This window comes from Neodiprion virginianus, chromosome 3, assembly GCF_021901495.1.
Source record: "Neodiprion virginianus isolate iyNeoVirg1 chromosome 3, iyNeoVirg1.1, whole genome shotgun sequence".
Lineage (NCBI taxonomy): Eukaryota > Metazoa > Arthropoda > Insecta > Hymenoptera > Diprionidae > Neodiprion > Neodiprion virginianus.
The window spans coordinates 4,466,512-4,489,267 of record NC_060879.1 but is presented as its reverse complement, the minus strand read 5'-3'; the positions used below and the strand labels follow the sequence as shown (position 1 = coordinate 4,489,267).

At 35.0% G+C, this 22,756-nt stretch overlaps 1 protein-coding gene across 2 annotated transcripts in view; it reads right to left on the bottom strand.

Annotated features, from left to right (window-relative positions):
* The window catches only part of LOC124300659 (5-hydroxytryptamine receptor 2A), a 78,620-nt gene extending 60,035 nt beyond the window's left edge, over positions 1 to 18,585 (bottom strand). For both annotated transcript variants that reach the window (XM_046754958.1, XM_046754959.1), the window contains exons 1-2: positions 18,344 to 18,585; positions 17,492 to 18,255 (exon numbers count right to left, since the gene is read on the bottom strand). In XM_046754958.1, coding sequence (XP_046610914.1) covers positions 17,492 to 18,008 — 517 coding nt within the window. In that variant the 5' untranslated portion in view covers positions 18,009 to 18,255; positions 18,344 to 18,585. The remainder of the gene's footprint in view (positions 1 to 17,491; positions 18,256 to 18,343) is intronic.
* Positions 18,586 to 22,756: the final 4,171 nt, after the last annotated feature.

Sequence of the window (22,756 nt, the reverse complement as noted above, 5' to 3'; positions counted from 1 at the left end):
GCTCGAATCGTATCAAACAAATTGGAATCTTATCTTGTAGAAAATTTAGAAAAAAAACAAAAACGGGCAAAAAGTTGGTATACTTGAAAACAACCGTCATTCTATTTCGCACTATTTTTGTATCGATTGAAAGTAGTTTATTAATTCATGAAAGTTCGGTGAAATTTGCGTACCTATGAAAAAAACTCTTTCGTCATATTTATAGAATTGAATGAAATTTCGAATTCATGCAAAGTGAATGTTTCATTTCAGAAAATGTTTTTGATAATAATACCGCGAGTAAAAAAAACCAACCATGCATCGGTAATTTTTTTTTTTTTTAATTTTCTCTTTTACAAAAAAAAAAAAAAAAAAAAATTCTATTTGCCGCATGTACATATTTTTTACTCGTTAGAAATAAATTGAAAAAACGCGAACATTTCGCAACTCTTTCCCTCAATTTATAGCCGCAAGTAGTTCGAATTTTTGAGCCATTTGTTTGATTAAGAATCTAACTTTCACGCGGTGCAATAAGACGCAAAAATTTTTAATACTCCATTTTTTATTCCGTTTGAAGACCTAAATTTCCATCGATTAAGAATTTGACTTGAGATTTATCGGTGTTTTCGAACCTTTGAATTCTCATTACAATATCGACGTTACAATTGTAATTACATCGGCACAGTTTGTTCAATTGAAGAACAAAAAGTTTAAAGAACACGAATTACGGTAACGGAAATTGATAACAAAAAACAATAATAACTGCGGTTAATTCACCGCAATGATGGATTTCGATTTATTTTTTTATAATTAACCGCCCTTTTTCTCGTGCACATACGCAGATGTACAATTGGTGAAAATTCCGAAAGGCAATTTGCAGAATCAGGCAAATACAAACAAATCACCTTCGGATGGATAACAAAGTAGAATTTTCATTTATTCGAATTCATAAATGCGGAGGATCAAGAATCAGAACGGTTAGAACTCCGAGTAGTAATCTCATAGAATGCTCGGAATATAGAATTGCAGTGTGTCGGAATCGTCGGAATGAAGAATCTCGATATGTCAGAAGTATCGATAACTCGTATCGTATGGGAAGCCAAGAAATATAAGTTTATCGTATCAAAAGTCGTATTCAATCTTTTAATGAGACAAAAATATTGCAGATGAAAAGATACGCCCGATGCACCAAAGAATTTCTTTGATTCTGTATACAAAACATTTTGCAAGTCAAAATAGATTAGTCGGTTACTTTCGGAATACCGATCTTTCCGAATTTTACGATTCGGAATAATGACCCTTCTACATTCCGGATATCAGTTTTCCGCCGTTTCTGGATGATCAAGTTCTAATTTTTATTTTGATAATATTTGGACGTTCGAGAATACGAAACTTTCTACAAATTCGTTCTCCGGAACATTGACTCTATACGTTATTAAATTCCGCATCTCTAAATTCTTGGGTCAACGTTTTCTGAAGTAAGTGGGTTCGGATAATAATAAAAACTCTACTAAATAAATTTTAGGTAAACCGCAGCTTTTTATTGGGCACCATTAGGGACTTAAAATGTCTGACGGTATCTGTTCTCTCACATTTGTTATTCGAGATTATTAAATTCGGTATTCTGGCCATTCTGATTTTCGGTTTTTCTAATTTCTGACCCCCATCCGATATGTAGGCCTGTTCGTTATTCAATAAGGATTTTTAAACGAAGTGCATGGTCTGATAGCCGAGTGTCTACTCTGTAACGAGCATTGTTTGAATGTGGAATGCCAGCCAGTGGCTGTGAGCGGAAGTGGAGGGTTGGATATTCCAATCTCCTTGCGGAGATAATCACAAGCTGAGGAAAATTGCTCGGACGACCTCAAGCTTTCGTATTTATAATACCTCGAGGTGTTGAATTTGTCGTTTTCTCATATGTCTCTTCTTATAGGTAATTATTTATTTATTTTTTTTCACCCGGACAAAGAACAGTAAAATTCGGAATAGTATATTTTTTACGTTTGCTTATCAGACTTACATACATTCGCAAAGACTTGGTTAATTGTAACACAGGTCAACAGAAAAGAAAACATTTTTTCTCACGAGTTTACGTTCAAATAAATGAAGTTTTATTTTATACGTCGAGTTTGTTTCTGTCTTTTTTTTACGTTGATAAATAAGTCTTGAATCATTTGCTCGATATTATAAACAGCGCGTTGACGTAAAAGCAACATTTATCTAACAAAACTGGTTTTTTGTCTTCTTCTAGTTACGCGCTAAAAATCAAAATTTGACATCTGGAACTTTGACTCAAAATTCGTGTTGACGATGCAATATTCGTCTACCTATTTTGTTTTTTCATTTTGACTGTCATCCTCGTTATCAGTCCGAAGTAAAAGCTTGCGAGCTTTCTTAAAAAAAAAAAAAAAAACTTTCACCGAAACTGTAAGTTTTCTTCAAATTTCTTATACTCATTTTTCCCCAAGACCTAAAACGATCATCGCTATCAGTTGACGATTCAATCGTCGCGTCGGTGAATTTCAAAAATTTATCGTTAAAATTCAAATCCCGGAACGATTTGTTTTCCGGTTCAGATTTTTAGTACACAGGCAAGAGATTTACTTTGCCGAGCTTGCGGCCGACGGTTTTAGTTCGTCGTTCTTGAATCGTGATTTCAGAGCCGAATTGCCCGCGGCGCCTGTTAATTATACGCGTATTATATTCGTACGCATATATATATATGTGTGTATATATATATATATCTTGAAAAGTAAGCAGCCTGTCTCTTTCAGAAGATAAAGATAAGGATAAGAAAGAAAAACTCCCCGGACGTATATATAAGAGTTAATTAATTTAGGTTCTAACGATATACTCGTAAATCATAACCGCTGAAAAATGTTTATCAAAATTTCACCCCTTACGCGGTTAGCATTTCTTATTTATTTACGTATTTTTCGTTGATCCTTATTCGTCGATTTGTTTTATTTCATTTTATTCATACACAGTCATTTTTCTTTCCGTTATCAAACTATACTTAGTGAAATTTAATTATCGGATTCCGCGCGGGTTTCGAACAGTTTCAAAGCTGTAAATGAAATCGATTTAGTTTAATATACCATTAAAAACGTAATCTTCACGTAGAAAATATATATATATATATATATATATATATATATATTTTTTTTTTTATTTGATCCCTTAAAAAAATTTTACCGTCTTTGCGAAACTCGTCTTTATTTATTATATAACGTTCTGTGTACTTTCTTGACGAATTTTTAAAAGCGAGGAAGGGTAGGGAATAAGCTGTTTCGCAAAAATGACGTTTAATACGAGGGTTCGTGAAATTATGGAGAAGAAGAAGATTGGAAAGCGTAAGACAGGCAATTATAGAGATAAGATCTTGAGAGGATTGTGATACGAGTCTAGGAAAAGTTCAACTTTTTTAACGGCTTGCCACGCTTGTCGCTTCGCGCCTCGCGTTTCACTGGTTTATTATCTTTTTGCCAACCTTTTCACCGACTGACAAAAATTGTGCAAAAAAAAAAAAAAAAAACTGCCGATCCCATCTTTTCACAGTCCTCAAGGTTCTCTAGCCTTTGTATCAAGTTTTGGAATTCTGATATGCATTTATCAGCAAGATTAATAACGTGACAACAAGTTTGATTTCAATTGCGACAAAAAAAAATATAAATAAATAAATCAAACTACTCAAAAATAATCGCAGGACAATTTCACCCGCTTGCAAAATATACACTGAGAAAAGTTTCATTCGTTATAGTAACTAGAAAAATTCAGTAAAGCATCATAAATGTTTCATCTGATATAAAAAAAAAAAAATTCAAAGTTCTGACAAAAGAATGGAAAGTAAATCGATCCAATATGGGTCCGGTATTAAAAATGTTTGAAATAGAAAATATAGTTTCAGAGAATTGTTCGAGATTTTTAAAAAAGGACCTTTTCAAAATTACTCCAATTATTTATAAATAATCGAGCTGTGGGATAAAAAAATCTGAAAAAGTTCAGGGTACTGTTTCAAATTTGGGACCATACACGAAATTTTTTAAACGAAATCAAAAACGGTGAGGGTCAGACGTTGATTGTTTTTGCATGGAACTCCCCATACATTGTACGCGTCATACGATCTGAGAATTTTTCCGGATGCGCGGATGAAATTGACCGACAGTAATTAAGGCCATGCGTAATACCGATTTTTTGTTTTGTGGGTATATATATATATATATATATATATATATGTAACGACAAGTAAAAAGTTAAATGGCAAGTTGAAAAATGAACCGTGATTTATGGACAGCGTGTTGTCTCTTATTTTCAAGCCGATGCGGACCAAAAGCTCGGTGTGACGTTCTCTAATAATTCATTCTCATCCTCAACTGACCTGCTTTTCTCTCGTTTGAAAAAAAAAACGCGGTTACTCATTGCAGGAATTAAACCGTGTATTAAAATTTGCGAATGAACATACGGACGTTTTTACTGACGATTTTTCTTTTTCCTTTCAGAATTTCATCCGCTTTCTCGATACGCAATTTTACTTTCCGACAACTGACTTGTTTCTCTTGTAACTTTTTTCGAAAGCTTTCTCTCCGGTCTTTCATCCCTACGAGGCAAAAGTTATTTGTTTACTTTTATTAAACGCAATTGGTAAACATTGAAAACTAACAATTTCGACAAAGATTTTCAGGATACAGACGCGATTATTCAAAATTCCAAATCGTAACACTATCCCAACTTTCGAACAACAGCTACTGATCATTTTCTATTTTCGATCCATGTTGTTCGTCGATATGTGTGTTCGAAAGTTCCTTGAGCTTGATTTGACTTTTTTTTTTTTTATTTTTTTCCAGAATTTCCAGAATTCGTCACTGATATCTTATCAGTGAAAACGATTTCGCCGGTCGCATTATTGAAAATTTTCTCATTGCTCCAAGTATTGGAAAGAATTTCCCAACTTTTTCAACAACCGTTGGAGAAGTTTTTCCGATTCTCTCAGCGATAAGAGCATGAAAAAAGAAAAGAAAAGAAAAAAAAAAAAACGGACCGTCTACGTTAGATTGAATTTGTACATACAGACAAGATCCTTTGAAAATTCCAAAACACTCGTACGGTTGATTCAATTTTTTTCTCTTTTCTTTTTCCAATTTCCAAATCCCAGTTCCAAATTCTACGATTCTCCGCGCCGAACGAAGCAGCGAAAGCAACGAAACTTTAGCGCATTCACCCAACTGACCCGGAAACATTTACAAAGTAGAAAAGGCAGTCCGGGTAAACGAATCGTTCCATCTTCGGAAGCAGCTGTCACCATGTAGAAACCGCTTGTCCAGCCCGGATGGGTTGGTAAATTTCCGTGAAAGTGCGGTTTACTCGGGCGAACCAAAACCGAACCCTTTTCCTATCGTGTTTTTGTTCAATTCCCCCCCCCTCCCGCCCCCGGCTTCCTCCACTCTTTCATTCCCCGTTCACCCCTGTCCGTCAGTATTAACTTTATCGGATCCAGCAGAATCGTCGAGTCGACCATATCTTTCCATCTGCACCGTAACGTCGAAAGACATCGCCCACGGTTTAATTTCTTGCACCGAATCTCGCCGAGTCTCGAGATAAAATCGATCTATCGATGAATTGTAAATAAAAACTGCCAACGCGGAGATGATTTTTTTCTATCCGCAAAGCCGAGCATTATTTGGTGGAAGAAAAAATTTGATTCTCTAATTTACTGGTGAATTAATTTTTTTTTTTTTGTTTTTTTTCACCCTCAAACCGCGTATTCAAATCTACGCGAAAATTATACGCAACGTTCGTTTTTGACGAATTTAATTTGTGTTGAGATAATTCTGAATCGTTTCTGAACGCGAAACTGATTGTAATTTTTTGGTTGATTCGTTTCGTTTCGTTTTCGTATTCAATGATCCACGATTTTTGCCAAGTTTCTCGGAGGAAAATTCGCGTGATTAATTTTTTTTTTTTTCTTACTCACAAATTCACGAGTGGCCGACCAATGGTAGGTTTTTTTTTTTTTTTTTGATTCACGAAAAAGTGACTATTTAGACGTTGCGAAATTTTTGAGATGGCAGAAAAATAAATATTGAGTTTTTAAATTTGAAATTAACTGAAAAATGATAACCTTATTATGAACGTCTGTGTAAATGGAAGATAAAAAATTGGGATGATAATTAAGTCACTCATATCGTCTGTCCATAATATTGTTATTATCCATTGATATACGTGTCCTCGGTTAAGAGAAGATTGCGAAGATATCCTCTTTTCCTTTATCCTTAGTAAGAATGAATTCTTTTTTTTTTCACGTTTATACGAGTCCAATCGTACGCGCAATTCTATTTGATCGTTGGGTGAACATCGTTTATCTCAAATTTATTCACCCTCGACGTTACACACTTCCCGAATATAATATCAGTCTTATATACATATATATGTACAAGGTTTTGCGAAAAATTTTCCCAGCCTCACTTTCATTCTTTCTTTCTTTTTCCATTTATCTTTTTTTTTTCTTTTTTCTGCCTTGGGGCCGGGCCGGATGAATCCGTATTAGTAGGTGTAACGTTTTTCGTACCATTTATTCTTATATTTCAGTACAGAATAATCGAACCTGTTCGCTTGTAATCATTTTGTGAAGAAAAAAAAAAAAAAAATAAAAGTTGCGCTCTTCGCGAAAACGGGAATTCACCAACACGTGAAAAATTTTATTTCCTCCCAACGGGATGGGAAAAATTTCACTTTTTGTGGTTTATTGATATTTCTAAATATCGTTGGAGTTACGTGGAAACGTAAAAAAAAGAAATATGTATCCGTAACTTGAAATTTCTCCGTGATAAATAAATAAAAATAATACATACAGCAACATTAAGTGACTTTTGGGAATGATCATAAAAGCTTATTATAATATTTCTCTGAACAGGTGTTTTTCGTTCCACATTATAACGAGCTTTTGTGTTCATTCTTACACCAAAAATGGCAACCAACAATAATAATGTTTTTTTTTTTTTTTTTTTATTTCCATTTTTCTTATTTATCTTTCGAAGTTACGAAATCTTCATCCTCCAACAGGTGTCAAAAATTTTTTTATATTCGATGAGATTTTTCTGAATCTTATAAGATTTCAGAAAGTGGGTTTTTTGTTTGTCAAGTTTTCAAATCGTACCTCAGATACGCTGGGTCGAAAATATCCGAAAAAAAAATCATGATCGCGTATTCCGTCACGTACATTAATACAAAAAATTATAAAACCAATCTGAGACATCGACGTACAATTTTTATCGAAATGTCCTGGAATGCCCCGTATATACATGTATATATACGTGATTCGGAAAATTTTCTGCTCGCTAATCGGACAGCTATGACGTGACAGCAGCTGTGCTTTGATCGAATGTCAGCTATGAGGATAGGTCAAGTGCTACTTGAGTGATGTAGAAACGCATGTTTTTACAAGCAAACAAATTGGGTGCGAATATTAGTCAACGATTAGCGGCCTCCACTTGGCAACGAGAAGCGTAATCGATTTATCCACGTTGCCGTATATACATTGTGTATGTGTATGTATATGTATGCATATACATCGCAACCCATTCACAAGTAAATTTAACCCATTAACTTGGTCTATTCTCGGATAATTCATTCCTATGTATTATTCAGCACAGATTGTGAGAAAAGTTTGCTACCATTTATTGAGCAAAATTTATAGCTCTTTTAGAATTTGGAGATAACTATACGGCGTCACGCAATCGTCTGAAATGAAACTCGCGAGTATTTCTTGAAAGATTTTTAGACGTGGATTATATTAATCTCGCTGTGAAAAAAAAAAAAAATTTCGGCAAGCCGAGTTACTTTCCATTTGTTACGTGAGAAACTATTTCCAGCAGCCCTTCACATTCGTCAACTTTCAAATGAGAGGAATTTGTGAATCTTGTTTTGTTGTTGAAATTTCTAGGAAGGATAAAATTATCAGATTTTTTATTCAACTTCCATTTTTTTTTTTTTTTTCAATTTTATGATCCAAGCTATGTTTCAAGCCTTTTTCGAAATCCCTACCCGAGTTTTAACTTGAATTAAATAAATATGAAAAAAGGAACAGAGTTACTCGGTAAAATTTTACAGTGAACTTTGTACTTTGCATCGAAGAAACTATCGGACCTAAGAGACAATTTTTTCTCAATAAATAAAACTGAATTATATATGTATACATTTTCGAAAATATATTCCAGTCGATTCGACCGGCTAATAGAGGAAATAAAAACTCTCTGCGTCGAGCATGCCAGATGGTAAAAAATTCAGATTTCCCGTCCACTCGAACTTTCGTCAAGTTGACACGCAGGGAATTGATTCGTGACCGACAGGCTGTGCGTATTTTTGATCGATCTCAGAGTTCAGTAAACTTCTGAAAGCTGCTGTCCCTATTTACATGTTTTATTCGGCTGTCAGTCAGTCGATCAGTCGATCGTGTAATGTCGTGCTTAAATGGACCGACGGGTTATAATTTGACTTGTTATTGACTTTGATACGTTTCAGTGTACACAGACACTGCAGGCAAATGAGCGTAAACTAGGTACGATAACATTCTGTCAAATTGACGATGTATGTATAAATATGACATGAATACACTTGAATAACAATCGTGCGAAATATGCCAAAGTCACTGCAAATTGTAATGATAATAGTTTTTTTCCTTTTGGTTAACGGAAATTTTCGTTGTAGTTTTAGATTACGCTAATTGAATATTCAGGGGTTCATTCAAAACTTTTATGGATTCACTTCGCTCTGTAGAAAGTTTTCTGTGTTTTTTTTTTTACCACCCTGACAATCCCTTTAAATTCAACGATCGTTGTTTAATTTTAGCGACGAGAAATCGCACGCTGCATTAATTAAGTTTCTTAATTGAAGACGGAATAAAATTTTTGAATAAAGATTGTAAAATTTATTCGGATCAACGTGCAATATCGTATCGAACGGTTTTTTTAGTTCCTAATTCGGAATCTCGGTTTGAAACTCGCCTATTTCTTATTTCAAACCAGCTGCAGTTTGTAATCGTGACAATGTTTCATAAATCTGCGTACGTTTAGTTGAGAAGTATATCAAGATACAAACACAATGGTTTGAAAGTTCGTCTTGAAGAAGGAATACTTAAAGCGTAAGGGCGATGGGAGGAAAATTACGCGAAACTCGAGGGGTGATAATAACCGAAGTTTTTACGCGAATAACACCTTGCAGGAAGATTTATTTATCTACCTGCACACCTGCGTAACACAGGCTGGGCCATAAATGTATAACAACTACACGGACACAAACGAATGCCTGCCTTACTCCTGAGAAATATTTTACGCTTCGTTTTATTCGAGCACCCTTTCTGTACTCTCATCCTCTTCCCTTCGCTTTTTCAACTCCCGTGCGGCGTATACAGCCAACTACCATCACGAGATGATAAAAGCGAGCCGGGATACAACGGCGTTGATAATTCAGACTCATTCCCAAATTACCGAAGAGAGCCAGGGAGTCTAGAGAATTAAAGGAGAAAGAGAGAGGGAGAGAGAATAGAATAGAATAAAATAGAACGTGTTTTCATTATACCAGAGTGAGCACCCCAAAGTATAAAACGAGTAAGAAAGAAGGTTACAGACTTGGAGGGTAACTTGAAATAACTTAAAACTAGCGAACGAGAGATCTTTCAGCGTAGTATTACATTGTAGATGGAATATAATAAGAAGAGAAAAATAAATGTGACGAGGACAAAAATTTGAGAGTGCAAGAGATTGCAGTGATCGTCAAAAATCGAAAGAAAGAGAAACGGGTTTTCCTCAAGGGGTGAAAATTTAACGCACGGTGCTAATCTTAGAAATGAGAAATCCCCAACGTCAGAGATCCGATTCACCCTCTTGTGTATACCTTTACAGGCTATAAATTCAGTTTTCCCACCTGAAACTCGAGTCAGCCTGTATCCTCGACCTTCGATCCCCTGCGTATGTCCTCGAAACTCTTTATCGAGGATGAGAGGCAACGCGATGAGAATAAAGAGGGGAGAAAACGGAACGTAAATAATGGAAGAAAGAAAGTAAAACAAAAGAAATCGGAACTCGTCCATCTTCTTATCCGATTTGACTCGTCAACAAACGTGTTTTTCATTCTTCTTTTTTCACTGTGAAACCTCTGGGCGTGAGAAAACACCCTGCGACTTTCTATTTATTCCTGTTTTAAAAGTTCTTTCAACGAAACAAAAAACGACGAGTTTAGAAAATTTTATATCATGCTTCAAGAATGCACGATACGTTAAAAGAAAAAAACAACCCGCTGAAAGTAATTTGTGAGGAATTTAACTATGAATAAAATGAACTATTTTTCAATGGAATTATTACAACCATGCATTGAAAAAAAAATTACCAGCAATTTGACTTCATCAACATTTTTAATAACAAGGTGTTTTATCATAGTTGAAATTTAGTATTTGAACAGTGTGTTTTCGTTCCAATAGATTGATTCTTAATCATACCCAATTTGAGCCAAATTCCAGCGATTCTCATTTTATACCTCCTACCTCCGTTTCATCATATGACGGCAATAAATTAAGTATGAGGGAAAAACCGTTAATAGTCGGGGAATTTCTTCATTCCGGAAAAGTCAGAGGCTGCTGAAATTCGAGAAAAATTGGTGCCACTAAGTGACAGAGTGCAAAAAGATCGTCGAGAAGTTTTACGAGGTGGCGATTCGGTACACACAAAAAGTTGTGTATGCAGATTCCCTTATCGACGCTTACCGACACTTAGCCAAGACACAAACCATTTTCCACAATGTTTTCAGAATCTTTGAGGGTAAAAGGTTTGTGTCATTGGCTAAGTGTCGGCAAATGTTGGAACGGAAAGCTGTACTTGAAACTCTCCTTGTACCTACTGGGGTGTCCAAATTTTAGATCGGATCGGTAAATACTTGAGGCATGTATTTATTGACGAATTTTACCCGTTAGCCACTCTGTGCATGAAACTCGTTGTACGTGTAGGTAGAGAGGGTTCAGAAGTGGGAAGGTATTACAGTTATGGGCACAGCGGCGGAGGCCGTAAAGTGCGCGTTAAAACAGTTCACCCAAACATGCCCTAAGTAAATATAGTCCGAGGCTTTACACGACAAGAAATCGACGGGTCGAACACAAGAATTCATCGAACGAGGATTGTTTCTCCAACGGTTATTCACTTGGAAAACTAATTAACTGCGAAGTCCAAATTACCAGAGTTCAATTACGGTTACAAGGTGTTTCGAAAGACTAGAACCTCAGATTACTAGATATCGTTGTTTTTCTTTTTAGTTAGTGTCAATTATAAAATATTGAAAATTTCACGGGACTTTGTAAGGTTTTTTCGGATCTCATTTCTTTATATGGAAGATTTCATAAGACTCCTACGATTTCATATATACACTTCAAGATTCGTTTGTTTGTTGATTTTTTTTTTTTTTTTGCTGTAATTCGCCGTTTGTCGCATTGATTAAGTGAGTGTATCGAAATAAAACAATTTCAATACTCAAATTCAATTTAATTGGTTATTGGGGTGCACATTCATTAAATCCTTTTTTACACTATCTCGGACCGAACTGCACAAATACATAATATGTACGAGTATATCCGAAGGTTCTTGTAAGTTTAACGATTCCGGGTGAAATGTACGGAATACGAGTAATCATAAAACACAACTTTTAAACGAGCAGCTCAGGTTAATTGAGTTTAATTTCTTAGAAACAATGTCCCATTAACTTTGTAAGAAAAATAAAAATCACAAGAATTTCCACTTAAAAAAGCTCCGTTAAAGATTTAACAGAAATCTTTCGTCGGTCCGAATAGAAATGCTGTCAATTGTTCAATCGAAGCTTATGTGAAATTGAAACTTGTTTCAATCGTAGTGAAAATTATTTCAAAATTGCCCGCTATGAATTCCCTGTGTCATTTAAATATTTTCAACTTTCTTGTGCCTCTTCTCAGTCGACTGAAGTTTCAAAAGAAACATTAATTCGAGCGGTTTGTAAATAATTGTATTGACGTCAACTAAATCGAAATTCACTAAAAATGGACAAACGGTATTTTCCTAGCACTAAAATCAGAAACAGTAACACGACGATTCTATTTCTGCAAAAATATTCCTAACCAATAGAACTTTTTCATTCGAAGTCACGTTTTGTCGAATTTCGTTCGGCCTTGAATTTTAACCGAATTCTACTGGTCTAAAAAAACTCGCATCTGTCAAACCAACTCACTTGGACTTGATTCAGTCCGCATGAAAAAAAGAAAATTCTTGAAGCTACTGCAAACATCTTTTGTTGGGGTATCAGGGAAACAGTTAAGGAGCAGCGTCATACTTAAAGAGCTGAATCAATTCCCCGAAGAAACCACCGACGACGTTTAAAGTCACAATAAGCGAATAAAAATGAAACTCGAGTAATTCGTGAATTGTAGCTTAATAGAAGAAAAAAATAAATAAATAAACATCTTACAGTGCGTACAGATTTTTTTTCTGATTCAAATAATATTGTAAAAAGTGGCACAAAATTTGTATCCTGTGAAACGCGTGTGACTCCTTTTTCTTTTACTCATTTTTCCTGAAAAAATAAAGAAATAAAAAAACAATCTGAATTAGCTAAAATATTCTGTTCATTTTGAAAGCGACAAATTTAGTAAAAAGCACACAAAAGGGAAAAATTTTTTAGTTAATATCCCAATTGGGAGAACTTTGGATGATTAGTAACCAGTATCCACATAAAAAGAAAAAAAAAACAAACAAACAATCATTTCTCTCCGCAGAGACAAAGCGAGAGGAAAATGATGTACTCGAATTTTCTCAAAACAAACAATGCGATAATAACTCTCCGAACTAATCATGCAATCTACAATTATAGTGATATAATTATGGAATAGAAAGGTAAAAAGAACAAAGGCAAAGCGGAATGAATTTTGTAATCAGTGAAAAATCCCGTTGAAATTATTCACGTTTTGGAGTCGATATTTTTTCGGCTTTTTTTATCCACCAGTTCAAAGAATAATTGGCGTATTAAGATCGAATGAGAAAGAAATAGAAAGAAGCAAAATCTGCACGTGGAATTATGAAGGTAAAAAGAAAACTTGAATGTTAAATACAGCGGAGGATGACAAGTACGCATAGAATAAAGTAGAACTAAAATGTAATAAAACAAATTAAATAAAACAGGTAAATAAACGAATAAGTAAATAAATAATTAAAAACAGCTGTATATATCTGTAAAATATTAAATATGTGTAAAATGTTTAGATAAATAAATAAAGAGAAACAAAATTAGTGAAAAAAGAAGTTGTAAAACTAAACTGAGAACCAAAAACTAAAGAAATTGGTAACTAAAAAACTAGCATCTTTGTTCTTCCGTCTCGAAAAGTTACGCTGATAAGCGACTTTTGAAGTTGCCGATTGTTGAGAAAGAAAGCGAAAGAAAAAGAGAGAGATTCGATCGATCTTCGAAACGTAAACTAAAAATAACTAAACGTAACGAAAAATAATAATAATAACAATAAAATGAACTAGATAAATAATTGTTAAAATAATATACATGTTGTACAAAGTTGGAAATGAGTTAGTCAACTTTTCTTCCTCAATGGTATCGTGGTTTGAATTTCACGGCGTTTCGTCACCGAGACGTAGAGCATTTTAAATATATATGAGAAAGTCGTAAAACGGTTTTGTGCGCCGCGCTTTCACGGTTCTCGAAACCGGTATTTATGTAATTGGTAATTTAACGCGTGAGTGGCTCTTGCTCGAGAGCTCTTTCCTTCTGAGAGGAAAATTGTTGGGGAGTTGTCCTTATCGCTGTGTGTATGTGTTTACATTTCTGTGAGTGTGCACGCGTGGATAAGGGTAAAAGGTGAAGGATTACTTCCCTTTCTACCTTCCTTCGTTTTTCATCCCCTTTTTCCCTGCAACACTGCTGCGTGTTAGATGTTGAATGGGGATGAAATTTTACGCGAATCTAACATTTATCTGTTGAATTATGTCGATATTATTTATTTTGCATACGGTCATCCCGATTCGCGTATCAACTTTGACGATTAATCATAAAATTTCAAGTTTCATATTACTTATTTCAAGTATAGACACGCGTAAAATGACAAACAAAATTTTTACCACGATTTTTAATACCTCTTTAATAGGATAGAATATTAACGACAAAATTTCTCCGAAATTATCTTCGTATAAATTATGTATGTATATATTTAAATCAGTCTAATGATGTTTTGAACAATTTTTATTTATTTATTTTTTTTTTATCTTTCTCCCTTATACACCAAATAAATGTGATTTCCGCACACTCTACAAAAAGCGAGCCGGTAGATTGGAAGCTGAAACTCTGCCAATTAAAATTTCGAGCAGCCTTTCAGTTTATTTTAATTCTTTTCAATTTTATTTTTATTTTTTCAATCCACTTTCAAGTTCAAATGATCTCCTTCACTTTGATCAGCCCTTCGACTTTGTGTCTGGAATTTTTTAATATTATCCTTCGTTTCCTGGCAACAAGTCGAACAAAAATATGGACGCGTTTTTAAATTAAGATATTTAGTAGGTACTTTGAAAGAAGAGAAAAAAAAAAAAAAAAAAGTAAAGGAAAGGAAAAAACACATGGAAAATTTTATCATTTATTCTTAATTTTTTATTTACTTTATTTTTTTTTTCTCTCGGGTCTAGAAGTTTTCTTCATTTTGCAATGTAAAAAACACCGATTAAAACTGCTACATCTACACTTACTGTATTAATACGTAAATGTCACGTTTCTTTATCCGTCAGCGACGTCTTGTTTGTCAGTGAATTTGAAATTGGAAACGTTTTTTTCATCACTTTGAGAGGAGAAATTCGCCAGGGGTGATGGGGGTATTTTTCTTAATTCATCCGAGTGCTCAAGCTTCATTTTCATCCGCTTATTCGACACGGTCGAATGCGTCTTTAAACGTTGCTTCGGTGTCTTCTTTGGTAATGAACCCAGCTCGGCAAGTGACGCCCTTGAAAATTTCTTCGATATTGGAAGTAAAATCATTTGCCGTAGTCTGATAGGAAATTTTTTTCTCCGTATCTACCGAAATTGAATTTACGGCTATCGAACCGAGATGTAAAAAAGAAAGGATGCTTCATCGTGAAATTTTTATTTTTTTTTTGTTTTTTTTTTTTTTTTTGTTAGAAATGGCGAAAAGATTATTTTGAGGGATCGAATTTAAATTATTCATTTATTTTTTTTCTGCGACTCGTTTTCTTTTTCACTTTCATTCTATGCGACTGATCCAAATATCACTTCTAAAAATGTCCAGTTGTTGAAATTTATCGTCAGTCGCACCCATTGAAATTAAATTTGCATAACTTTTTTTTTTTTTTTTTTCATTGGGTCCGTTCCAACGACACTTAATCTTGGAAGGAAAATCTTGTTACTTCATATTTCGTTACGTCAGGAACAAAGTACTTGAAAAATATTTCATCTCAAGCCGTGACAGGAATCCAATTCCAGGCAGCTGGACTGTGTCTAATTTTAGGGACACATTGAATCAGAAAAACCGTGCGAAGCTCGGGGGGAAAAAAAACTCGACAAATTCCGATGAGAGAACGCGATTTCTCACTCCCCCCCCCCCCCCCCCCCCTCCCCCCTCACTTTCATTCCTATCGGAACGAGAAAACTTTCGCACAGTCATTGCGTGAAATCTTGAATCCGTGGATGTGCGGTGATTTTTTTTTTTTTTTTTTTTTACTTTAATTATTATTACTACCATCATAATTAATACAAAAATCACACCGCATCTAATTATACTCTAAGATTTCAGACCCGACTCGCGCTCTGTTTAGTAGTCGTAAATTTTACGCGCCACGCTAACTGCAGACACAAAATTCGTTCCTGATTCGTCTGACCCACAATTGGGCTTCGCTACTTGAAGTAGAGGCGGTCGACGGGTCGATCAGACAAGATTGGAGCGGGCGGCCAACACGCTTCGAAATCGATGTTATCTATCTTCTTATCGTCATCACGAAACCGCGCTTTATTTTTCTATTAAACGTAAACGGTTGTTGCGTCGGTGAACACCAGCATAGAATCAATGCACGAATAAGCGATTTCCAGGGAAATTCCCGTTACGTGAAACGATTACAAGTAGTGCACTGAAAGAAATTTTCAGTTCCGGTTACCGCTCAGTTCTTAAGTATTTTCATTTTTTACCAGAATCGATAAAATATAGTTCTAGGTAGAAAATGAAAATTAGTTATTATTTAATTAATAATTAGTCTAGTATCCGTTACTGTTCTTTCTCGTTACGATCGCTGTTGCTGGATTTTCGCGTAACTGTTGCGAAAATTTAATGCTTGTGCAAGAATAAATTGACGTTAAAGCCTTGTTTGACTAAAAAAGTAGAGTAAACAAAATGGTTAGGCGTACCTCGTTTTTCGTAATGAACAACAATATTCAAACAGTTTTTTTAACGGTATCTGTTTTATTCAATTTTTCAAGTTACTATGACAAATGAAATTTTTCTCAGTGTACGAATATTTAAACATAGAGAAAAAGTAAATAACAACCGTTTATAAATTATTTAAATGCGTTTTCTAATATGGAAATTCACCCAGTACTTGTCCTACTGTCAATAATATTATCCTTCAATTAGTTATTGTTACATGACGCGATGCGCAACAAAACTTTCACGATAATTGAATCGGGAAATTGAGGTTCCGATTTTTTTTTACGCGTTATTACGGTGTATGAGATTTTGGTGATCCTTTCAGGATCGGTTCATTTTGAAATGGGTCCTACAGACTTGTGGGTAAAATTTTCAACAGCTGATTGAGAGATTTTTGGAAAATGTGACAATGTTTTACAAGAAACCAGTTTGTCATGGTGTCTGAAAGCTATAGTTTACTAAAATACTGTCTATCACGTTATCAAGAATTTAAATACGATTTCAAACGAAGCATCGATATCTGACCATGAGTTTCGATGAATCACTTCAACATTCTATGTTGAAAATAATCCACACAAAAATACCGTAACGTAAGCAATTTGAACAAAAATAACTCAAGAGAAAAGTAACCCACGACAAAAATAATCCGTGACAAAAATTGACGAAAACAAGAATTAAATATCAAAACATTAAATTTCGACAAGTTAAATTAAATTAAATTAAATCAAATCGAATTTCAAATGCGTTGTTTTTGTCGTGGATTATTTTAGTAATTCGTTATTTTTGCTGTGGGTCATTACAGTGATTGGTTATTTTTATTGTGGTTTATATTCGTGTAGGTTATTTTTGTGCGTTTTTTTTTTTTTTTAATATCTTTCGTATTTGCTTTATTATTTCCAGGGCATCAGGTCTTAAAAAAAAAAAAATTAACGAAAAGTACATACCTTTCCAACCAATCAATCTCCTCAAAAGCTTTGGAAAAAGAAAAAAAAAAAAAGAAAAAAAAACATCGAAAACGCTTCCCTCGTGATTTGGGAATAACAATCCGATAACAATTAGTGTCAAAATTAATGTTTTACTCACCGCGAACGAGCGTAAGTATTCCAAGAGGCATGACCAGTATCGCAACCATCAGATCGGTGATCGCTAGACTCATTAAAAAATAATTTGTCACATTCTGGAGTCTTCGTTCCCAGGTGATGGCCAGGCAGACCAAAATATTTCCTGCGGCCGTTCCGAGGACGAGGACCAGGGCCAGCATGGCCCACCAGTTGTTCAGAACGTTGTCGTCTACGGATTGTGGGGCGCCAGGGGCGGACGGGGTTGTCGGGGCGCCACCCCCACTCACGTAGTAATCACTGGCGTTTAATATTCTCGTCACTGTCACCCGCACGATTTCACCCGCACTGTTGTCGTCCGCACTCTTGTCACCCTCGATGTCAACGTCGCCGAATACATCCGAGCCGTCGAAGAGGCTTCTGTAAATCACCGGGGCGCCGACCGGCGACGTCAAGTTTAAACCACCCCGATCACGGTTTTCCATAACCGGTGAAAACCCCGCGGATATCACGATTTTCTGATCCTCTGATACCGGGTCCATTGCTCTCAGCCCTCCCTCATTTCAAAATTTTTCACACCGACACTTCACCGCAAATTTACACCGCGATTTCACAACAGTCTTGTGCTTTTATTTATTTATTTGTTTATTTATTGCTTTGACTTGATAGAAAAAATTTTGCGAATAATTTTATCACTTCAACACTGCACTTCGGAACGTTTTATTTCACAGCGCGTTATTTTTTCGTTAATTAGAGACGACAATTTCCGAATATTGATCACCCAAGTTTCTGAAAATAAAACGATGGTATAAATTGTGGAACAATGATTTTTTTTTTTTTTTTTATAATTCAATTTTACGTGCATATAGGTACGTACGTTTTTTGAGAAGATTCGTTTGCGTGAAAGATCTTAAACCTCGAATTCGATTTACACGAGATCTTATCGGCGGCGTGAGATATTACGATTTGATTTTTTGTTTGATATTTTTATATTTTTCACGAGTTGAAAACTATATGAATTAAAATCGGTGAGTTGTGATGATCGAAGTATCGATAGAAAAAGAAAATTACTATTTCTGACCACGAGGCGCTAATTTTTGGTTTTCTTCTTCTGGTTTCTCTGTAAACTTTTTATCTCCTATGACGTCAGACTTGAGATACGAATCTGATATTTTCAATTCAATAAAATTAATGCAATTCTGCCGTAACCTGAAAAGTCTAAAACGATACACGTAAGATATTTTCGCTAAGCCCTTCTTCCCAACGATTTGAATTTTTCAATCGATCAATTTATCTCGTTTCACGATCATACGTTCATTCGTTTTAATGTCGTACAATATTGTGCCTAGATTCTCATATATTTCATATTACTGCAAATACGTTCAGTTTTTATTCGACTTCGATATTCGACAATTTAACAATTCACAATGTCTTGGTAAAAGAAGGAAAATAAAGAAAAAAAAAAACAAAACGGGGAGTTACAGATATCCGAAAATTTCACACTCTACGGTAACGATTATTATTCTCCGTAGAATTTTTGCGGATCAAGGAAGGCGGTCCGAATTTCGCGAGGCGATGTAGAACGTATCCCTTTTTCTTTATCTGGTTCTTTCCTCCTGCTTTTCTTTCCGACGTGGAACTCGATTTTATTCAACCGGCACGGTTGCGCGATATCTTGTAAGAAAAATTTCAATATTACAGATTGAGACTTTTTTTTTTTTTTTTATTTTTTTTTTTCATCAGACACCCAAATCCCCCAAAGTTTCACCCTGAAACGTATAACCGATATTTCCGATACGTTCCATCATTCATGCCGATGAAATCGCGGATTAAGTTTTTGCGTTGCAATTCAAATTCACATCTCGGTAGTAAAAAAATTTTCTGCTTATCCCCGAAATCCGTACAACCGAAATCGCTTCGGTCGTCCCTACCGAAAAAGGGAGAACAAACAAGAAAAGAAAAAAAAAAAAAGGAAATTATAATACGCGCCGTGACTAAGTTTTTTTTTTTTTTTTTATTTCTTTTTAGCCACGCGTAACGCCAACTTACTGAAAATTGATGCAATGTGGGAAAGAAAAAAAAAAAAAAAGGTCCGTTCCGAACAAATTTCAACGACGAATTCTTCTTCAATGAAACCACAAGTTTGTTAGAATGAAAAACGAGGTAAAACTTTTGTGTTTTTTTTTTGTTTTATTTATTCATTTATTTGTTGTTATTATTATTTTTTTTTTTTTTCTCTCGTCAAGCGAACATTCCGTTGCGCACGTAGCGCCGGATAAATTTTTTTTTTTTTTCTCCTTACTCTCTTCGGTCGCGAAACGGTGCGCGCAAAATTTTTCCGCAAGGGTCGAAGGTGCCGAAGATTAATTAGCTACGATTCGATTAAAATCGAGGAGGGATAGAGAGGGGCGAGGTAAACGAGTCTCCGCGTGATGAATGGAGATTGTTTTTCGAAGGAAAATTTTCTCAACCTCCCCTAGAAAATTGGAGGGGTAGTCGGCCGAGCCCTTTGGCAAATTAATAAAAGAACGCGGACGTCAACCGCAGATCGAAGCTTTCGTAACAATCTTTAGCCTCGGTCTGAGATTGAGGAGAGATCATCCCGTCTCGGCTGATCGCTACATCCAATTGCTCTTTCACCTTCTTCTACTCGATTCCTCTCTTTATTACTCCCTTCCTCCCTTCCTCTCACACACAAATTCCGATAATAAGTGTTAAAATAGAGGCGGAGGCGGAACGATCAAGCGATTACGTTTCTGCGTCACCACCTTTCGTCTCTGCGAAATATTGATAGAGCCAAACCCTCCGTGGGAAGTGATAATTAAGAGATAAACTTTCCCCGCTTGTTCGTTCCAGTCTCGGAACTTCTACGTCAAGCTCACTTCCCTTGAGTCTTGACTGACGGGATATACAGGCTACCGTGGTGGGATTTTCATCAGAAAGAAGAAGAAGAAGAAGAAAAAGGAGAAAAAGGAGATGTGTTTGATTAATAATTTTACCAGACGCCACTAATTCCGGTATCTCTTTTTTTTCAGGAATACATATTTTGTTCGTTCGAAAATATTTATACCGTGGGAATGGATTGGAAAATTGAAAGGTCATGATTATGTATTTTAAAGATCGCGAAAAGCGAGGTTAAAATTAGACAAAATTTATTTTTAAGGTAAGGTGTGACAAAATTTATCTATGAATATAGAATCGTTAGAATTTTGACTTGCTATAGTTTTCATTCGTTCTAACGGTTCGAGATTTTCGTTTTTTATAACACTTCGAGCTTTCTACGTTTCGAAATAATTTGAAATTGAATTTTTCATCTTTGAAATTTTGATGTTTTAACCATATTGTTTTCCGAATCCTCTGCGTTTACACCCCGCGCATCAATTTTACCATTTTCAGATCACTTGTCGATTTACGAATCGATTCCTTGACTCGAAATGTTTCGCTGAAGTGAGTTTTTTCGGTTTCGATGGCGTGCGAAAAATTTGTCGTGGTAATTTTATACCACGAAGGAAACCTTCAATAAGATGTAATTCTCTGCAATCATCGTGATAAAATTTCACCTCGATACAAAATATCAGCCGGTATTTTACCCTTTATTTTTCTTTCAACATTTCCATCATTTTTACACAATTTTCAACAGATTTCTATACAACGCGGGTAAAACGTTTCACGCTTAATTAAACCGAGTAAAATCACAGAAATATAAAAGTAAATATGTGATAAAATATGAAACTAAACACGAACAATGATAATTACGAAAATTTGTCAATTATAAGGGGAAAACTTTACACATCATTTAACTGTATCTATACTCTAAAAATACTGAGCAAACAGTCCATCATATTTATCCCGTAAAGTGAAAATATTTTTCTTCGATATTGGCGTTGAAAAATTATCGTAACGATGTTGTGCCTTCGCTTTTTTTTTTTTTTTTTTCTTTTCTTGGAAAAAAAAAGAACTTGCTCGTTGTCATTTTTTAAAAACGGGCCAGACGACTCTCGTATTTTTTAACCTATATATGTATTCACACGTACGACGCTGAGACAAATTCAACCACCTGTATTATACATGTATACCAAACAACGGTAATTTATAGCCCGTCGTTTGCAATATATCGCGATTCGCGAATGAAAAGTACCCGTCATTTTAGCGCTAGACACGCAGCACCGACATGTTTCGATACGCGAACACTAAACGGATACTTTTACTTCACCGTCGGCGGAAATAAATTTAATAACGTTCTCGATCGATGTTATAAAACAAAAAATAAATAAATAAATGAATAAAACACAGAAAAACAAAGAAGTACGATACTCGCTTTCCGGTGTAATTAATTCGATCGATTGTTGCAACAGTATGTACATATTTTTAAATCTAGTAGATATTATAAATTTGACGAGATTGAAAAAAAATTTTACGCGCATCATCGGATAATCAAGGTAATTGATTGATGTGATTATTATTTTTTTATTTATCGTTATAGTTTGAATTCACGTGTAAATTAAATTGACCATCTTTAGTTTCATATTCCATAAGAGGGAAAACTTTTCTACAATTCGTGTCGATTTGTAGTGAAAAAAAAAAGGAAGAAAAAAATAACAATTCTGCAAACGGTTCGTTGAAAACACAAATGGCGTGCTTGCGTTGTTTGAAGCGTGGATCGCGGTATTTATCGATAAGGAAAGTGTCGGTTATGCTGTAAAATAGCGATAAGCGTAAATTCAGGATGATATATATCCTTAACGAGTGTGTATGCACAGTTATGTACGTATAATATGTATATATATATAGACAGGCATAGACGGCGAATGAATTATATCGACAAGTCACACGATGATCTTATACGTAACTTTTAACCCTTTGAGTCATAGCGGTGAGCATTCTTAGCAAACTGAGAGAAATTTTTAGTTCCGGTAATCGCCCGGTCCTTAACTATTTTCATTTTTTACCACAATCGACAAAATAAAGTTATAGGTAGAAAATGAAAATTAGTTTTCTAGCTGTTACCAAAAAGTCTAGCATCCGTTACTATTCTTTCTCATTACGATCACTGTTGCTATATTTTCTTGTAACCGTTGCGACAATTTAATGCTTGCGCAAGAGTAAATCGACGTCAAAGCCTTGTTTGACTAAAAAAGTCGATTAAACCTCAGAAACTGATTTTGCGTTGCAATTACCAAAAAAGGATCGACGATAGCGCAAAATGTTTACGCGTACCTCGTTTTTCCTAATCCCAACAATATTCAAACAGTTTTTTAAACGATACCTGTTTTAGTCAACGGAAAGTTAA